At 52.8% G+C, this 15,383-nt stretch overlaps 1 protein-coding gene across 1 annotated transcript; it reads left to right on the plus strand.

Moving 5' to 3' along the window:
- Positions 1-7,315: 7,315 nt before the first annotated feature.
- TRIREDRAFT_111357 (uncharacterized protein) lies at positions 7,316-8,851 on the plus strand (the record flags this gene model as incomplete). Its single annotated transcript, XM_006968782.1, has 3 exons — positions 7,316-8,096; positions 8,293-8,536; positions 8,596-8,851. 3 exons carry the CDS (start codon positions 7,316-7,318, stop codon positions 8,849-8,851), a joined length of 1,281 nt encoding a protein of 426 aa, XP_006968844.1.
- Positions 8,852-15,383: the final 6,532 nt, after the last annotated feature.

Here is a 15,383-nt window from a genome sequence, read left to right on the forward strand (position 1 = left end):
CATGCAGGCAACATTGTAACAAACATCGCAAGCCTTGGCGGTGTGACGTGCCTGGCTGTCCGAATCCTCCCAAGAAGCGCCGATTCGCGCGTCGTGACGGGTTGGAGCGCCACAAGGCCACCGTCAAGCATTACTTCATGACGTGAGTAAGAGAACAAATCCTTTTTCCTTGCCCCAACTCATCTGGCAAGGCTCATAAACGCCCAACGCATAGACAGGTATGAGTACAATGTCCCAGCACCAGCACCAACCCTCACTTCCACTTCCATGGAGGGCATCGGGTGGTAAGGAAACATCGGGCGAAGGAAGGAGGGAAGAGGGGGGAAATGAATGTGCAGGGATCTGCCAGCGGAACGGTTCACATGTGATGGGCAAGACGATTCGCTGCCGGTCTTCACTTGGGCTTCGGAACGAGGTCAATCCGGTCGATCGGTCTCAAAGTGCGTCCCAACAACAGCAACAAACGCGACGCCTCCCAGAGGATCATGCCCGACAGGAAGAGGAAGAGCAGCGACAGGCGCCAAACGAGCAATCCGCTAGCCCAAGCGGAGTCGCAAACGAGTCGGTGAGGCTGGCCAAGATGCCGTCTCCACGCCAGCGGCTGTCCCCGAGTCCGCGCCTTGTCTAGTCTCGACGCCATCCCACTGGGTGGATCGGTCCATCACTGTCCGTCTCCTGGCACCCGATGTCACGGTACCCATCCTGCTTCCCCCCCCCCCCCCATACACACTAACTTTGTCTTTTGCGCTACCAGAACCTGGTGGTTGGTTCCCTTGGTTTGGCCTGAGAGAGCAGGCAGGGTTAGCTTTCTTTTTTTGCTTTTTATACATTTCAACTTGTGGGTAGCGCTCTTGACTTTGCTCTGTTGATATCAAGCGACGGGAAACGAAGCTCGCTCTGAGTGGCTGGAATATACGAGGACATGATGACGATGTATACGGTGTCGGACAAGCAGATGGAACTATTGGGACTAATGAAATCACACACGGGCATAGGAAAAAGCAAACAAAGGGCAAGATAGCGGGCGGTTGATTTAATTCGAGGGGCGGCACATACCCATGCCAGTGTTTCCAACATCCCAGAGAGCTGAACTCTGGGATCTGCCATGACTGCTGACAGTGGGTCATCGTTCCGAAGGAAAAGGTTGACTTGATCCCTAGAGGATCCGGAATGATATCCTTGCCCTCGCTCTCTTTCGGCCTTGGACCTGGAAATGCAGTTGAGGCAGATTTCGCGTCGGTCGGACCCGAACTGTGACCCTGCTCGGCCATTGGGGGCGTTGGCCGTCCAAGGTGTGGTTGCGCTGGCCAGGGTGTTTCAACTGATTCCAGCGTTGCTTGGCGGGATAATTACTCGTTCGTTGGGCTTCAACCTCCATGGTGCCCGATGGACTGATGTCAGCTTGCCCGCCTCGCTTCTCAATGATGGCTTCCAAGTGAGGGCAGCTTGTCTGCCTGCACATCTCGAGCAGGCTTCTCCTCTGCCCTAAGCCTCATACGGAGAGAACATCTTCAGAAGAGGGGGGAAAAAGGAAACAACGTGTAATGGATAGAGTGCCGGACGGCAGGCTGTATGCAATCGTATCCCAACCCGCATCCCAACCCGTGCCCAACCCTGACATGGAGGCTTCGGTTGACTTCCCAAATCCGCTTGTCTCGTCAAGGTCCTTGCGGAGGCAAAGCGCCGAAAGGACGACTCCCGCGGCGCTGATTCCCCCTCTTCGTCTTGTACATACTTGTGGCCAAGGGTGCGACCAATGTTCAATGTCACCGCAGGCGCCCACTTGTGTGTCGAAACCAGCGCCTCGTAATCTAGTTCGGCGGTTGCGAAAATGTGAGCAAGGTCACGCGGTGCTGCACGTTGCGCTCTGCATGAATCCTTGGGTTTGGCAACGGATCTTTCCCTTGACCGGTCAATCTAAAAGACGCTGACCGGTGAATGACGCCAGCCCTATCCAGCAAATGGGAGCAGCAGTATCGGCCACCAGACGCAAATGGTGCATGCGCAATGACAGCAGGCCCTGCGAGCTGTGTGGATCTTGTGCGAATGTGCAAGCGCGAGCGTGATGTACAGGTACGAAGACGAGAACTCGAGCCTCTCGTTACTCCATCACAGGCCGAATGCGCTTTGCCCAGGACCTCAATGCCCGTCGGAGTCGATAACAAGCGGCAGATGGCGTGGGGGGAGCATGGCCGAACTCTCGGACTTGGCCCACTCAAGTCCTCCACCTCAGAATGTGATTCACGAGACATGGGCTTTCCTGAGGAGCTGAGGGTTCCCTAGTAGAGCAGGCGCCCCATGACCAGCTCCGGGTTTGCAAGTCTGATACTAGTAGGTAGTACGGAGTGTTCCCTGGCGAAATCAGAATCATCATGACTAGCGATCCTCTGCATTCCCTCCGAGCTTCAGCTGCCAAACCGAGTGGTCACAATCTGAAAGCAGATCGCGACCACCTTCGAGTCTCCTGTGCTCCTATCGTTCGAAGCAAGTGAAAGAGAAGCGGACCTCCTGACTGGCTTGGACCGGAAGGAATAAGCCAAAATTGAAAACGAGCGAGTTGATCGAGAACCTCATTGTTGCCCTGCTTAACCCGACGCAGCGTATTGGAGGCGAAGGTGGTGAGACCAGGACATTGGCCGCCAATCCCGTCCAGTGGCATCGAGAAAAGAGACCAATAGACCACGCGTGTGAGTATGAGTTTGTGAGTGATGAAAAAGGCGGCTGGTCAGGATTAGATAATGCATCGGAGGATGTGTTGGTTTCCGACTCCAGCTACATACTGTAGTGGCGTTCCCTCATTGCCCCAGAGTCTCGACTGTTCAAGAAGCCGCTTATTTGTTGCAATTAAACAGCTAATGATCGATCGAAAATAGTACAGCAGCACAGCATGCCACCACGGAGCATCGGTCGACGCCTATTGAACAGACGACCACGTGAAATAGACCGGATGGAGGGGTTCAGCCCCAAGAAGGCCGGGAAGAGTGGAAGAATCACAGGGAGAAAGCCAACAGGCAATGGCAAACGGTCGGAGGGAGCCGTGGAAAGAGCCTCTTGCTCCACGAGATGACGCCGAGACTCCGAAGCCGGGAGACCAGTGTATGGCGATTTGACAATGGGTAAGCCTGCACAGGCAGCCAGACACTGGCGACGAGGCTCGCCAGCCGAACGCACGGGGTCAGCATCAACAACCTGTAGGCGACATGCCACATCCAGAGTGTCGGGACTTTTTGACTTTTTGACGAGGAAACATGGCGTCATGATGCAGGTTGAGATCGAATGGCCGACACTAAGAACCAAAGAAGCACCAGCCGAAGTCGAGCAGAGCGAATTGTCGAGAGTCTGGATGCCTCTCGTCACTATCGTGGCACTCTACTCGAATCGGGATGACCTCAGGTGTAGGGCGCGACTCTTCGCTGCGGGTTCTGCAGCGAATCCACTTGTCTCGGTCGAAGAACCCCCCGGACGAAGTTGTCGCCTCGATATTACCACACCTCCATGGCTTCTCTATGACGGGTGTCGAAACCTAAGCACACCGCCATCTCGAAGCGTGCTCACCAGCAGGTTGCGCGCGTACGAGTACAGCACAGTACTTGTCACCAGACGAGTGCAATTGTCAACTTCGTGAGAGGGTCGTGGCACGTGGTTCCTCAACGGTGCGGGACTAGAGCGCCGGCGACGACCCTTGGGATGCCGAGAGCGAGGCCGAGAGGAATGAAATCGCACCGGCGTCGTGATGGCTCGTTGCTATCGTCACTTGGTCAGAAACCACCTCTCAACCATTGCCTTGTACGACTTTCAAGGGCATTTTGAGCACAGCACAGCAGCCTGCATACCATAGCCGGCCAGTCAGCCACGAGCTTGTTGGTTGGATGCAGTCAGTCCAAGCCGACGACGGCCGTTTCTGCATTGACAGGCGACAGAGGGAGCTAAGGGACCAGCAGCTCAAGACTAGCGAGTGGCGCTCTTTGGCGGGCTTCGCCATGGTCGGCTGCGTCTCAGGCACGGCAGCCAACATGAGCTCTGCGACAACTCGAGGACTGGATGCATGGCCGTGCTAATCTTCCCCTGCTGCTTGTTGCTGATGGTGGAGGGAGGGGCAACGGCTTTGGAGAGCCACATCATGGTCCCACGTCTTGTCGGCCACGCAGAAGACAGCACACGTCGCACATACAGTACGAGAAACACCTCCGCCCTCGACCTGCAGCTGCAGCCAGCACGTACCTGTTGGTTGATGAAATGCCAGCCGACTGCCAGACCAGGCCAAGCCAAGCCATGTCCATGACATGCCATGCCATGGCGGACCATCCCACACATGCAGTTGCAGGCACACACGCACCTGGGGCAAGCCATGCCCTGCCGGCCTGCTACACTAATCAGCCGTACCCGCAGCGCGGTGGCGGTACGAATATGCATGCCACAGGTGGAGCTTCAAGGCAAACAAGAGCGAGCGGATAGCGACAGACCCCTGGAAGAGAGGGGATGCTGGCTGGCAAGCTGGCACCAAGGACGGGTCCGATGCTCTGCGGCTAGCATTAGGGCGATCGTTTGGGCCTGGCAAAAGAGAGAACAGGGAGCGAGAAGAGAGGGAGCAGAGAGAGAGGGCGTGGAGAAAAGAGCGGAGGGGGCGAGTCGAAAGGCGGCGGAGAGAAGAGAGAAAACATGGAGCCGTGAGGTGAGCTTGGAGTTTGTTGTTGTCTGAGGTGACGCCAGGGCGGTGATGCTCTGAGCTAACAAATGTGGAATTGGGGGTAGTGCGACTGGATGCCTGAGGGATCAACCAGCGCAGCCGCGACAGGCGACAATCGATAAGGGACCTCAACACATCAGTCAGCAGTCATGGAAAAGGCGTGCTTCTTGAGGCTCGCGAGGGAAGAAAAGAAGAAGCGGAAATCAGAATGGTGCCAATTGGGAACGAGATGCGTCATGGATCAGACAGACGATGAGCAGAGCATGGGCCTGTTTGCTGCGTAGCCGGAGCGGGAGAGACGTCGATATCAAATGCATGCAGAGAGCCTTTGATTCCTCCGTGGATATCAGTTGTTACGGCAAGATATAAGGCAAGGTACCTTAGGCACATACCTACATACCTACATACCTGACACGTGCTGTCTGGTACCATGGACCTCATAGAAAAAAGGCACCGGATGCATGTGCAGTAGAGGAATCCGGCTCCAGGGCCTATCAGCAGAGCGCCTTGGCCGCTGTCATCGAATGGTCTGGTGCCTTACAGAGGCATTGCCGTTGGCGTGTGTGTACATACTCTTCAGGTACTATTTCCTGCAACTTCCACCGGGTGCCGGCCTACCTAGTACAGCAGAGGCCTCGAGACCCGTGAGATCTTCGAATGCCTCACAGTCCCGAGCCTCCAGCAAAGAATCGGATAGACGCATCGACCAGCCCTCATTTGCTGATCGACCTCACATGACGAGACTCTTCGAGGATAGGTAGCTTTGCGTCCTTTGCCGAAGTGTAGTATAGCTGCGCACTTACACCCAAGGCGGAAATAATCATCTACCAACCTGGTACCGAGTAGTGTGCTGACCTGGTACTTGGTAGGCTACCAGACTACCTTACCTAGGGTAGTAGCACCAGCAGCTCCATTAGGTACCTTGGGTACACAACATTGTCCACCGGCATCAAGTGCCAGGTACCTCCTTGGGCAATGCTGGTGTTGAAGGATGAACCCTTCCCTCCTTCCTACCTTCCTACCTACCTTATTGTTTCCTCTCCTCTCCTCCCTTTGATTGTCTTCTCTCTTCCACCTCCATTCATATCACTCGAAATCCCGCTCTCGTTTCCACGACGCCACGGTCAATGCTCGTCTTTTCTCCGTGAGGCTCATCTCTCTCTGCACGTCCGCGCGGATCGCGTTACACAGGGCCTAACCGCACCCCCCTCCCAGAGGGGCCCCCCAACTGACAGCCTTAGCATCATCGCGACGCCTCTGGTCCTCTTTTCTCGTCTCTCAGTGCCGCCGCCGATGCAGCTGGGGTTCCCGCATCCGCCAGCCGGAGCGGCCCTTGTTCAGTCCATTGCCTTGCCCTTGTCCTTGTACTTGTGCTCGTGCTTGTGCTTGTGCTTGTGCTTGTGCTTGGGTCCCTTGTCCCCTGATTCTGTTTTCTCGATCTGCTGAAGAGCCACAGCACCAGTCGCTAGCACGGAGCCATCTCCATCGTCCAGCAGGCTTGGGCTTGGGGATACAGAGACGGCGTTTCCCACGCATTGCCATGGCATGGGCTCGCACAACCGCCCCCGTTCTGTGCGGCCTCGTACGTTTTGTCGTACGACATCTGTCTCTTCCCTTTTCACATATGCTGTATCTCTTTGGATGTCTCCCCGACCTGGTTTGTTCCCCCCCTTGTCGTGTCTCTTTGCACCGTATCGCAGCGGCCCGTCTCCCTACAGCAACTCCAGCAATAGGAGGGGGTGGGAAGGCAGCCAGCGTGAGAGCCACAGCATACAGACGACCTTTTTCTCTTTTCTTCCCAATCTAGGATTCCTTGGCTTGACACGTCAATCGACCTCTCAGAGTCCCCGATTTCGTTGGGCTCTGGCCAGCTGACTTCAGGACGTGATGTGACGGGCATGGATCTCTCATGTATGTACTTGACCGGCCAGGGTCTTGTCGGCATGTGTGCGCATGGAATTACATGCTTGTTCTGCCCACGAGCTGCTAGAGGATTCCCGTGTTGAGCGCCCCCTTTTCTTTTTTTTACTACCTAGGTACTTTGGAGCGCATATTATTACCATTATTATTATTATTATTATTATTATCATTATTATCCATTATTTTCTTTTTTTACTTTTCCTGCTTCCTTTCTTTTTTCTCCCGCGTCATGCGTACTGACGTCGTTCCGAGGGCGTGCACTTACATCAAGCTTCTTCACTAGCCAACCTGTTGAGAGACTCTTGAGTATAAAGTTCAGCCCATCCCCCCTCTTGCCGGAGTCTTGATACATCAGCAACCCAAGATCATCTTTGAACGTCTCATATCTCATATAATCGATTCTATATCTGGGTGCTCTTCCGGACTTCTCCTTGCGACGAAACATACAAGCAGAAGCGAAGATACACACTTCTTCCCTTCGTCCCTTTCTCCCTTCCTTCTGCTGGCCTATCAACCACAAGACTTCTTTGCTTGTTGGTGTAGGCACATAAGACACGATACAGGAACTATTTGCTATCCAACATGCACATTGTCACAGACCCAATGTCCCCAGTTTCGAGACCAATGTCATCTCCCCCATCACCAGGACAGGCACCAGACACCGAGCCAGCGTCGCCCGTTTCTTCGACTTCTTCCATCCAGAGTGACATGCCGTCAGTTCTGATTGTCGGTGCTGGTAACTTCGGCGCCGCAACGGCTTTGAGTCTGGCCAGAAGGGGAGGGTTCAAGGTCACCATCATTGACACGGCCCCCTTCCCCAACCCCAGGGCCGCCTCCCACGACATCAACAAGATCGTTCGAGACGACTACCCAGACAAGCTCTACATGCGGATGCTCATCAAGGCCATGCCCATGTGGCGTGCCGACAAGCTGTACAGCCCCTGGTACCACGAAGTGGGCATGCTCAGGGCCGACGCCTCGGACTTTGGCGAGAAGAGCATCGCCTCGTACAGGGCCGTTGGTGTTGCCAACGAGACACAGTTCCTCCCCGTGGACGAGGTGCGGAAACGCTGGAACGGGGTCTATGCCACGGCCAACTTTGGCAGCTTGGAGAAGATCCTGTACAACCCCACTGTGGGGTATGCAGAGGCAGACAAGGCGTTGCAGGCCGTCATGCAAGCCGCCGTCGACCTGGGCGCTGAGTACGTGGTTGGCGAGGTCAAGTCGCTCGATCTCGGCGCTGACGGCCGGTGCGTGGGCGTCAAGCTCACCAACGGCGAGACCCTGCGAGCCGACAAGATCCTGCTCTGCACCGGCGCTAGGACTGCCTCTCTCCTGGCCCAGAGTGCCCCCCGGAACAAGGAGCTCCACATCGGTGACCGTCTCGTGGCCACGGGCGCCATTAGCTTCTACTCCAAGCTGCACGGCGAGCAGAAGGACAGGTTTGCCTGCATTCCCGTGCTCAAGAATTGCCTCCCCGAGGTCAAAGGTACGTTGTAGTATCGGATAGCGTCTGATGTCCCGACGGCCTGTTCTGCCCTCCCCCCCCCCCCCCCTCCCCCCCCCCTGCTGACCTTACACCCCTCCCCACTTCCCAGGATGGAATATCTGGGATCCCCTTCCTTCAGCTATGAGTACTCGTACGATAGCAGAAAGCAGACGCTGACGACGCTACGAAACTGCAGGCGAGGGCATGTCGATCCTCAAAGACGGGACCATCAAGTTCAACTGCGACATGTGCTTCACCAACTATGTCGATAATCCCGTCACTGGTGAGAAGATGTCCATGACGCCCGAGGCCTCAGATCACAACACCTGGACGGGCCCAGAATTTGTTCCCTTCTTCAAGCAGTGTGCAAGGAAGACGCTCAATGGCCTGCATGGCAAGGAGGTTGAAAACATCCCTATTGAGTCATATCGAATCTGCTGGTAAGCCCTTAACATATTCCTCACTCTCAAGAGGATGTGCACTTACATGAACTTTCCAGGGACGCCTCTACACCGACCCATGACTTCCTCATTACGCCGCATCCTCGCTCTCAAGGTCTGTACGTGGCCACGGGTGGCTCGTTTCACGGCTGGAAGTTTCTGCCGGTGATTGGCGACTACATTGTTGACATGCTCCACGGCCTGCTTGGTGCAGACTATGCAGACCGATGGGCGTGGGATAAGAATGGCGGTGATGGCCACTCCGCCAACCCAACCTATCAGATTGTCGGGGATTTACAGCAATGGCTTTCATAGGTGGGAGCTGTCTAATAAGGCAGCACAAGGCAAGCAACGTACGAGGGCAGTACTTTTACTTGGCACTTCGTATGCAGTCCGGATCATATTCATGTTGGAAACGGCAGGGGATGAACGGCAGGGGGGTAGATGCAGCCTGCCGACAGAACCAAGAAAAAAAAATGGGCGAGATGCTGAAGAATTGGTATGGTATGTTTAGCGCAGGGTTTGGGTGAGGGTTTATACGGGCATTGTATTCATTCATATTGTTGTTTCTGGTTATGTTATTGGTATTTCTCCTCATCTTGTCTCTCTTTTTTTGAAAAGAAGAGCTTCTGCCTACTTGCGACAATTGCCATTTTGAATCTGAAACTGACATGGATGATCATCCCCCCAACGCTTCAGCGTTTCTTATTCCTCTTCAACTCTAGTGAACTCCCTTGAACATATATCTTTTATCACCGCCGCCCATCTCGTGATGGTCGTTTCAACAATTCTCTGCACAGACAGCGGATACTCGTGTCTGAGAAGGTTCGGGAACGGGTTAGACACAGCGAGCAGCAGCACTTACAGCGCCAGGGAAACCTGGTGATGCACAGTGATACAAGCCGCATGAGAGAAAGACATTCAGCCGCACCAAGAGAAAGCCAACGATGGCGGGAAAACACAGGGTTGTCACAGATCAAGGAACGGATATCTTTTTGCAATGCAACCGCAATTGGTGCATGGATGGGTGCTTACCTCTCCTCGTACGTCCATCGCCTAACGAGCCTCGCCATCATCAGTACCAATGGCCTCTTTTCTGGTCCCTTATCCTCTTCCCTTCTTGTGACACCCATCATACGGATTCTGCCAAGGCTGTTTTCTCCGAGCAGGTGTGTCGTTATTCAAAAGCAAACGAAAAGGAGAGGTGGACTGCCTTGACGGCCGCTTGAAGGCGCGCTCAAATGCAACCTCTGGGAGAAAAGGCGTCCATTGTCTTCCTGATATTTCCCCCTCCCAAATCTGGAGGCAGTCAAGGTAGTCTCCTTTCGGTATAGCTATCCCCGTTATCAACACCCCCCCTTTGACTGGGGTGGGCAGTGAGACCTGGCCACCGCGGAGTCCAATTACGGTGCTGATCGCGAGCCAAGATTGGCTAGAAGCTCGACAGACGGAGTAAGGTGAAGGCAGACTTGCAGCCAACCGCATAATGATGGCCCATTGCCAGGACTTCCCTTGCATTCATGGGAGCGCGGGCGTGTCTTGGTCAAAGGAGTTCATGTTGGTGGGAAGAGACCCTAGGCTTAGATGCTGCTAACTTTATGAAAATGTGAGACAAGTATGGACCCGTTGATACTGCTGGTTGTATTCGCTGTAAGTAGGGGAGGGTGTTTCTCTGCGTTGAGGGGAGTGAGTGATTCCCAATGAGGAAATGGGAGGTTGCCGGCAAAAGCTGAAGGAGGTAGAATGTAACCATATCGACCGCTAACCTGTGCCTACCTAGGTATATCACGAATAGCATGCCACAGTCTGCATAGCGTCTTGCGGTGGGAGCAGGGGCCCTGTGTAGTCCCGTTCAGGTGGTTTTTGCTTTTTCCTTGTGTGTCTCTAAGACATGGAATTCCGACGCCCATGCGCAGATATTGCCTGTCCAGAGTCAAGTTTGGTTTTACCCCCTTCATTTTTGGGGGCTATTTTTTGCTTTGTTTGGAATGATCGAGGCTCTGAGCTGGTGCCTGACGCTGCCCAAGGACGACAAGGCTGACAGGGCGTGGATGCGTGCTGCATGGGCTGTACGATATAAGCCGGTTGTGAGGCTCGTTGTGGAGGGTGTTAAGTTGACGGTGATCAAGTGGGTTTTGAAGGGTCTTGCTCTCCCAGGTGACCGGTTTTCCATCCAACAAGACGAGATGATCAACGTCACGCAGGACTGTACGAGACAAAGTGCTTGCTTACCCGAGCACTCCCTTGTTGGGAGTTGTGTGTGCGCGTAAAAGACAAGGCTATCCTGGGCAGCATCCCAACACCTCAGCCTCGATAAAGGTGACGTACATGGATGTTGACATCCCAGAGAACCCTGAACAGATATGACCAACGGAGACAGCTCCGATGCTATGGGTAGTGTCATTGGTCATTTCGGTAAAAGACGTTACTGACGTAGCTGTTATTCTTTGTGACAGAATGCCTCCCCCCGGTGCATTGGGGCAATCTACTTCAAGTAAATTGCATGGGAGGGGAGACTGGGGGACGAACGGTACAGACGAGCCTTGTATGACTACTGTACTGTACGGTGTTCTGGGGTGGCAACGAGCGCGGGGGGGGGAAGAAAGGCAGCGACTGCAAAGGGGAGGAAAGATGTAACCCCCTTGCTCAGGATGTACTGTGACGAGGGGATTATAAGTGTATACGAACTACCTACGGACATAAAGGGCAATGCGCGTCTTATGTGGCTCTCGGATGCGTGTGCATAGCATAGCCGTGCATCCGCGGGAACAGAGAGGATGTGGTGAAACACAAGGACGAGCTGAGAGAATAGGCGAGAGAACAAGATTCAACGAGTCTGCCAAGCCAGAGAAAGCCCCCAAGCTGGACATATCGAATAGCCAAGCGAGCGAGGAATCAATTGGAGCTTGGTCATGCTTAGACTATTTGCAGTAGTTGATATACTTTACAATACTACCGAAGGGTAACTGGGATGGTCATGGGTAAGATTGTGACTGGCCAGGCTGTGGTGTCATCTCTATACATCCATATGTGATCAGTTCTCTTAACATGACGATATATGTATGCAAGCACTTGCTTTACGGCATAGCTCGTAGCTGTGTAGTCCTCAGTATAGGTTCAGCAATACTGCCTCTTTTCCCGTTCATAATCTCACCCCAACCCATCCCGTCATCTCACGGCTTTGAGACTATTGCTGCAACCAACACTCCTACAGATGGTGGCTTGCCATGCTTGCAAGCTATATGCCGCTCTTGGGAGATCACATGTAGCGTTGAGTGGTCTGGCCCTTCCATACTCACATGAGAACCCATGCCCCTGCTCCTCCAATCACCCACCGGAACGCAACGTCAGAACATGCAGTCGGCACGAAGCTCGAGCGAAACGAAGTGATACATCACATATCGTGGGGTCCAGGTTGTCCAGGCCAGCTGAACAGGACGTCATTCGGGGCATTATACTGCATAACGGCCGGGCCTATCCCCAATCCTTTCATCCGCTGCAGCCGCATAATCTCGGGTGCAGCCTCGCAGTCAGACTGGCGTGATGGCGGTACCGAGCGTGAGGATAGGGAGCCCGGAGTGGCTTCATGCCGGAGCAATAGGTCCCATGGTCCACCGAGGAGACAAGGCTAGGGTTTATGCATACGCCCCTACTTGTTGGGACGGATGGTGGTAATCTGGAGGGCCGGTTCGCGGACGGGTGTGTCGTTGGAGAGCGTGAATACGTTCACTTCAATCTATATCTTGTGTCTTCACGAGAAGAGATACATCATCAGGATCTATTGAGCCATATGCTTTGTTATGTGCCTATGTTGTACTTTACAAAAGTCCGACTAGCTATCTGGGACACAGAAACCATTGCCTCTCTTTCCACGAGCCAATGTTCATAATACCAGGAGGAATCGGCGGCGAGAAGAGACAAGAAAACGCGTGGAGTTGCCATGCGGCAACATGGGCATTGCATTCAAGAGCTGAGCTACTATCTCAGCCTCCTACGTGGCTCCAATTCATCCATTCCATCAATGTTGGTCGAGATCATGGTCCAGAAAGGCAGGTGTATGCGAGTTTCAAGGATCAAGGATGATGAGAGTTCACCGCTATAAGTGAACTCGAAGAGAAGTCGTCAACAGTTTACCCATTGGTGGACACGGACTGACCCGACCAGTTTCAGATTCAAGCCACATTTCTTTAATACAGATAATGGTCATCCAAGCTATAAATTGCTAGGTATAAGGTAACTTTTCACAAGGTCGTTAATGGGGGGCGTGGAGGGAAGTTAACTGCGAGTGCCAATGCAAGGGAGAAGGGCATTCTAGACTTTTCGGTTTTCCTATTCCTTGATTTCAGACATGAATGATAGGCTCAAGCTTGACGTCAAAGCGTTAGCCCTGAACAGGAGCTGAGAGAAACTGGGTCACCTGGACCGGGAACCCATCGAGAATCAAGGAACAGGAACAGTCTCGATGGAGAGGGTGTGGTTCTACAAGCTCCATGAGGAAGCCTCACTTGTTTGTTATCCCGGTCACCAACTAGCTGGGCGGTTGTGGATTCCAGCATCAAGATGGATCTTGTCGGCCCAACAAGGGCCTCGTCCTTCGTTTTCGGCCCCGATCTCACTGTTGTCCGATCGCTCGGGAGATCGGCGGTCTGCGGATCGGGGCGAAGGTGCCACGAGCTACCCTGGAAGGCCTGGAAGGGGAATTCTTGTTCTTTATCACTGCAGTTCAAGGTTCCTTCAATGCGGATATCGTCGCATCATGAATTGGTTGTGATTGAGCGTGTATTAAGGGCATCTTACCAATCGAAGCAACCTGATCTGACATGTGGATACAGCTGTTTGTTGAGATGGTAACATATTTGGATGATACCAGCGAGGAGGCTGAATCCGAAATGCAGACATTGAAAGAGCACCACATGTGATACTCATTCAGGTAGAAAGCTTCAATGTCTTGAAGAGGCCTGTGTACTTCACGTAAAGTAGGCGACGTTATACATTGTATATTGAAGAGGTTTACGACGTGATGGCCTTCAGTGAGCGTTGGGTATAATGCCATATTCTTCAATTCACTTGCCCAGGAACCTTTATAAGAGCAACATCCTATGGATTGCTGCTGTCTATAGTAGAAGAAGCAGAGACAGTGAACTGAGAACGAAGGTAATTGTGTGTAGTTAAACGTGTTTTACTCGACACACGATACCTTGTGTAGCATATGAACCTACGACGTTCGCCAAATGCCCACGGGCTACGAAGACTATTGGAAGTGTCAAGTTTGAACATAATCTCCAGCGATGTGTTATCTCTCCATTTGGCATTGCAGTCCTTCAGACGATACTATCTCGGCGACATGTGGAGGCGGCAAGCCGACATGGCTCTGAAAATCTACCGGAGCGAACCCCATTTCAGCATTTTCCTGCCTCACCAACTACAAGTGCGTGCAGCCCAGTAACGTACAAAGGTTTTTTTTTTCCATAATAATTAGTAGAGTTGTTGGGGTGCTGCAATCTGGGACGGAGAGTTCACATAAGCAAAGCAGTACGCTTGGAGAGCGACACTCCCAGGCTACACTTGAAGAACTCGAGCGCCGTGGAAAGTAACCTTCCACTTTACTTCGTTGAGAAGTTTCCGACAAAGTATCCACTACCCATGTAAGTTCCAAGAAATCTTCATCGGCTGTCCAATTCGCCGCACAAATCTTGGAGCTATCAGCCAGGATGTTGTTCTTCCTGCGATATGTTCCTAGCGGCCCAAAACTCCGGACTTCCGGAGCACATCGGGTCCGGGAAATTAGATCACAGTAACGGACGACGGCGAGGTTATCCGTAGAGTCTGTAATGAACTATTACTGTGTCAAAGCTAGATATTGTCATAAGGAATGATTTGTAGGAAGAACCTGGCCTTTGGAAGCCACCAGAAAAGTAAGCCACAACAGAGTATCATGTATCAAAGGGAGGAACAGCCTGACATACCAGCTATACATCCAGAACTATGCCCAAGGAGACGGATCGCTGCAATAAAGACCTATAAATAAACTCAATATGCTTCTCCTCATTAATCTCCGCAATTGAGTCGGGCTTTGATTTGGTGATGCATTATGCCTACAATCTTCTCTACTACACCATAGTCCAAAACCAGTGGGAGTTTCACGACGTCTTTTCTTAACGTATTCAGCAAGGTCTTTGTATGTACCATTAGAAAAATATGGGAGAAGTACCAACGGTAACTTGGCAGGAAACGAACCGGACTTTGTGGTCTGGAAGTGTCCGAACAACTGCATGTGTCGCTTGGCAGCAAAAGAGACGTATACATATCTTGTAAGCTGGGTAGTGAAAAAGTTGCAGAAGAACCTGCAAAAGCAAACGTGAATACCTCAAATCTAAACTGAAGTATATAGTCAACGTAAGTCACTCTTTCTGACCGAATACTTCCCGTATATCATGATCGCCCGTGCTGCTAGTAGTGAAATTGGGCAATGGAGTTGTTTACGCTCTCCACGCGTTGATCAAACCAGGCCGCGGAGCTCTCAGTCGGTCTGTTAACCACCCCGTCAAATCTCCAAGCAGTCTGTTGAGTTGAGCGATGCTGAATAGCTCTGGGAAGACTGGCCCAAGCTTGGGACTGGATGGCTTTGGATGCCAGCGAGGGAGAGAGAGTCTTCTCTGTGGAGTACAATGATTTGTCGCACAAACCCGGAGATAAGACCAGCCACTATCTGGACGGTCTTGAAGCTGTCATCGAATTTGTTGTTCTGGTGTCAGACCTTGTACGATACGTCTCTACGATGTCAGGCTGGCAGGGCTATATTACCGGGATGAACGATTTCTCGACGCCTTGAGAAGAACGGACGCCG

Source organism: Trichoderma reesei, assembly GCF_000167675.1.
Source record: "Trichoderma reesei QM6a unplaced genomic scaffold TRIREscaffold_26, whole genome shotgun sequence".
Taxonomy (NCBI): domain Eukaryota; kingdom Fungi; phylum Ascomycota; class Sordariomycetes; order Hypocreales; family Hypocreaceae; genus Trichoderma; species Trichoderma reesei.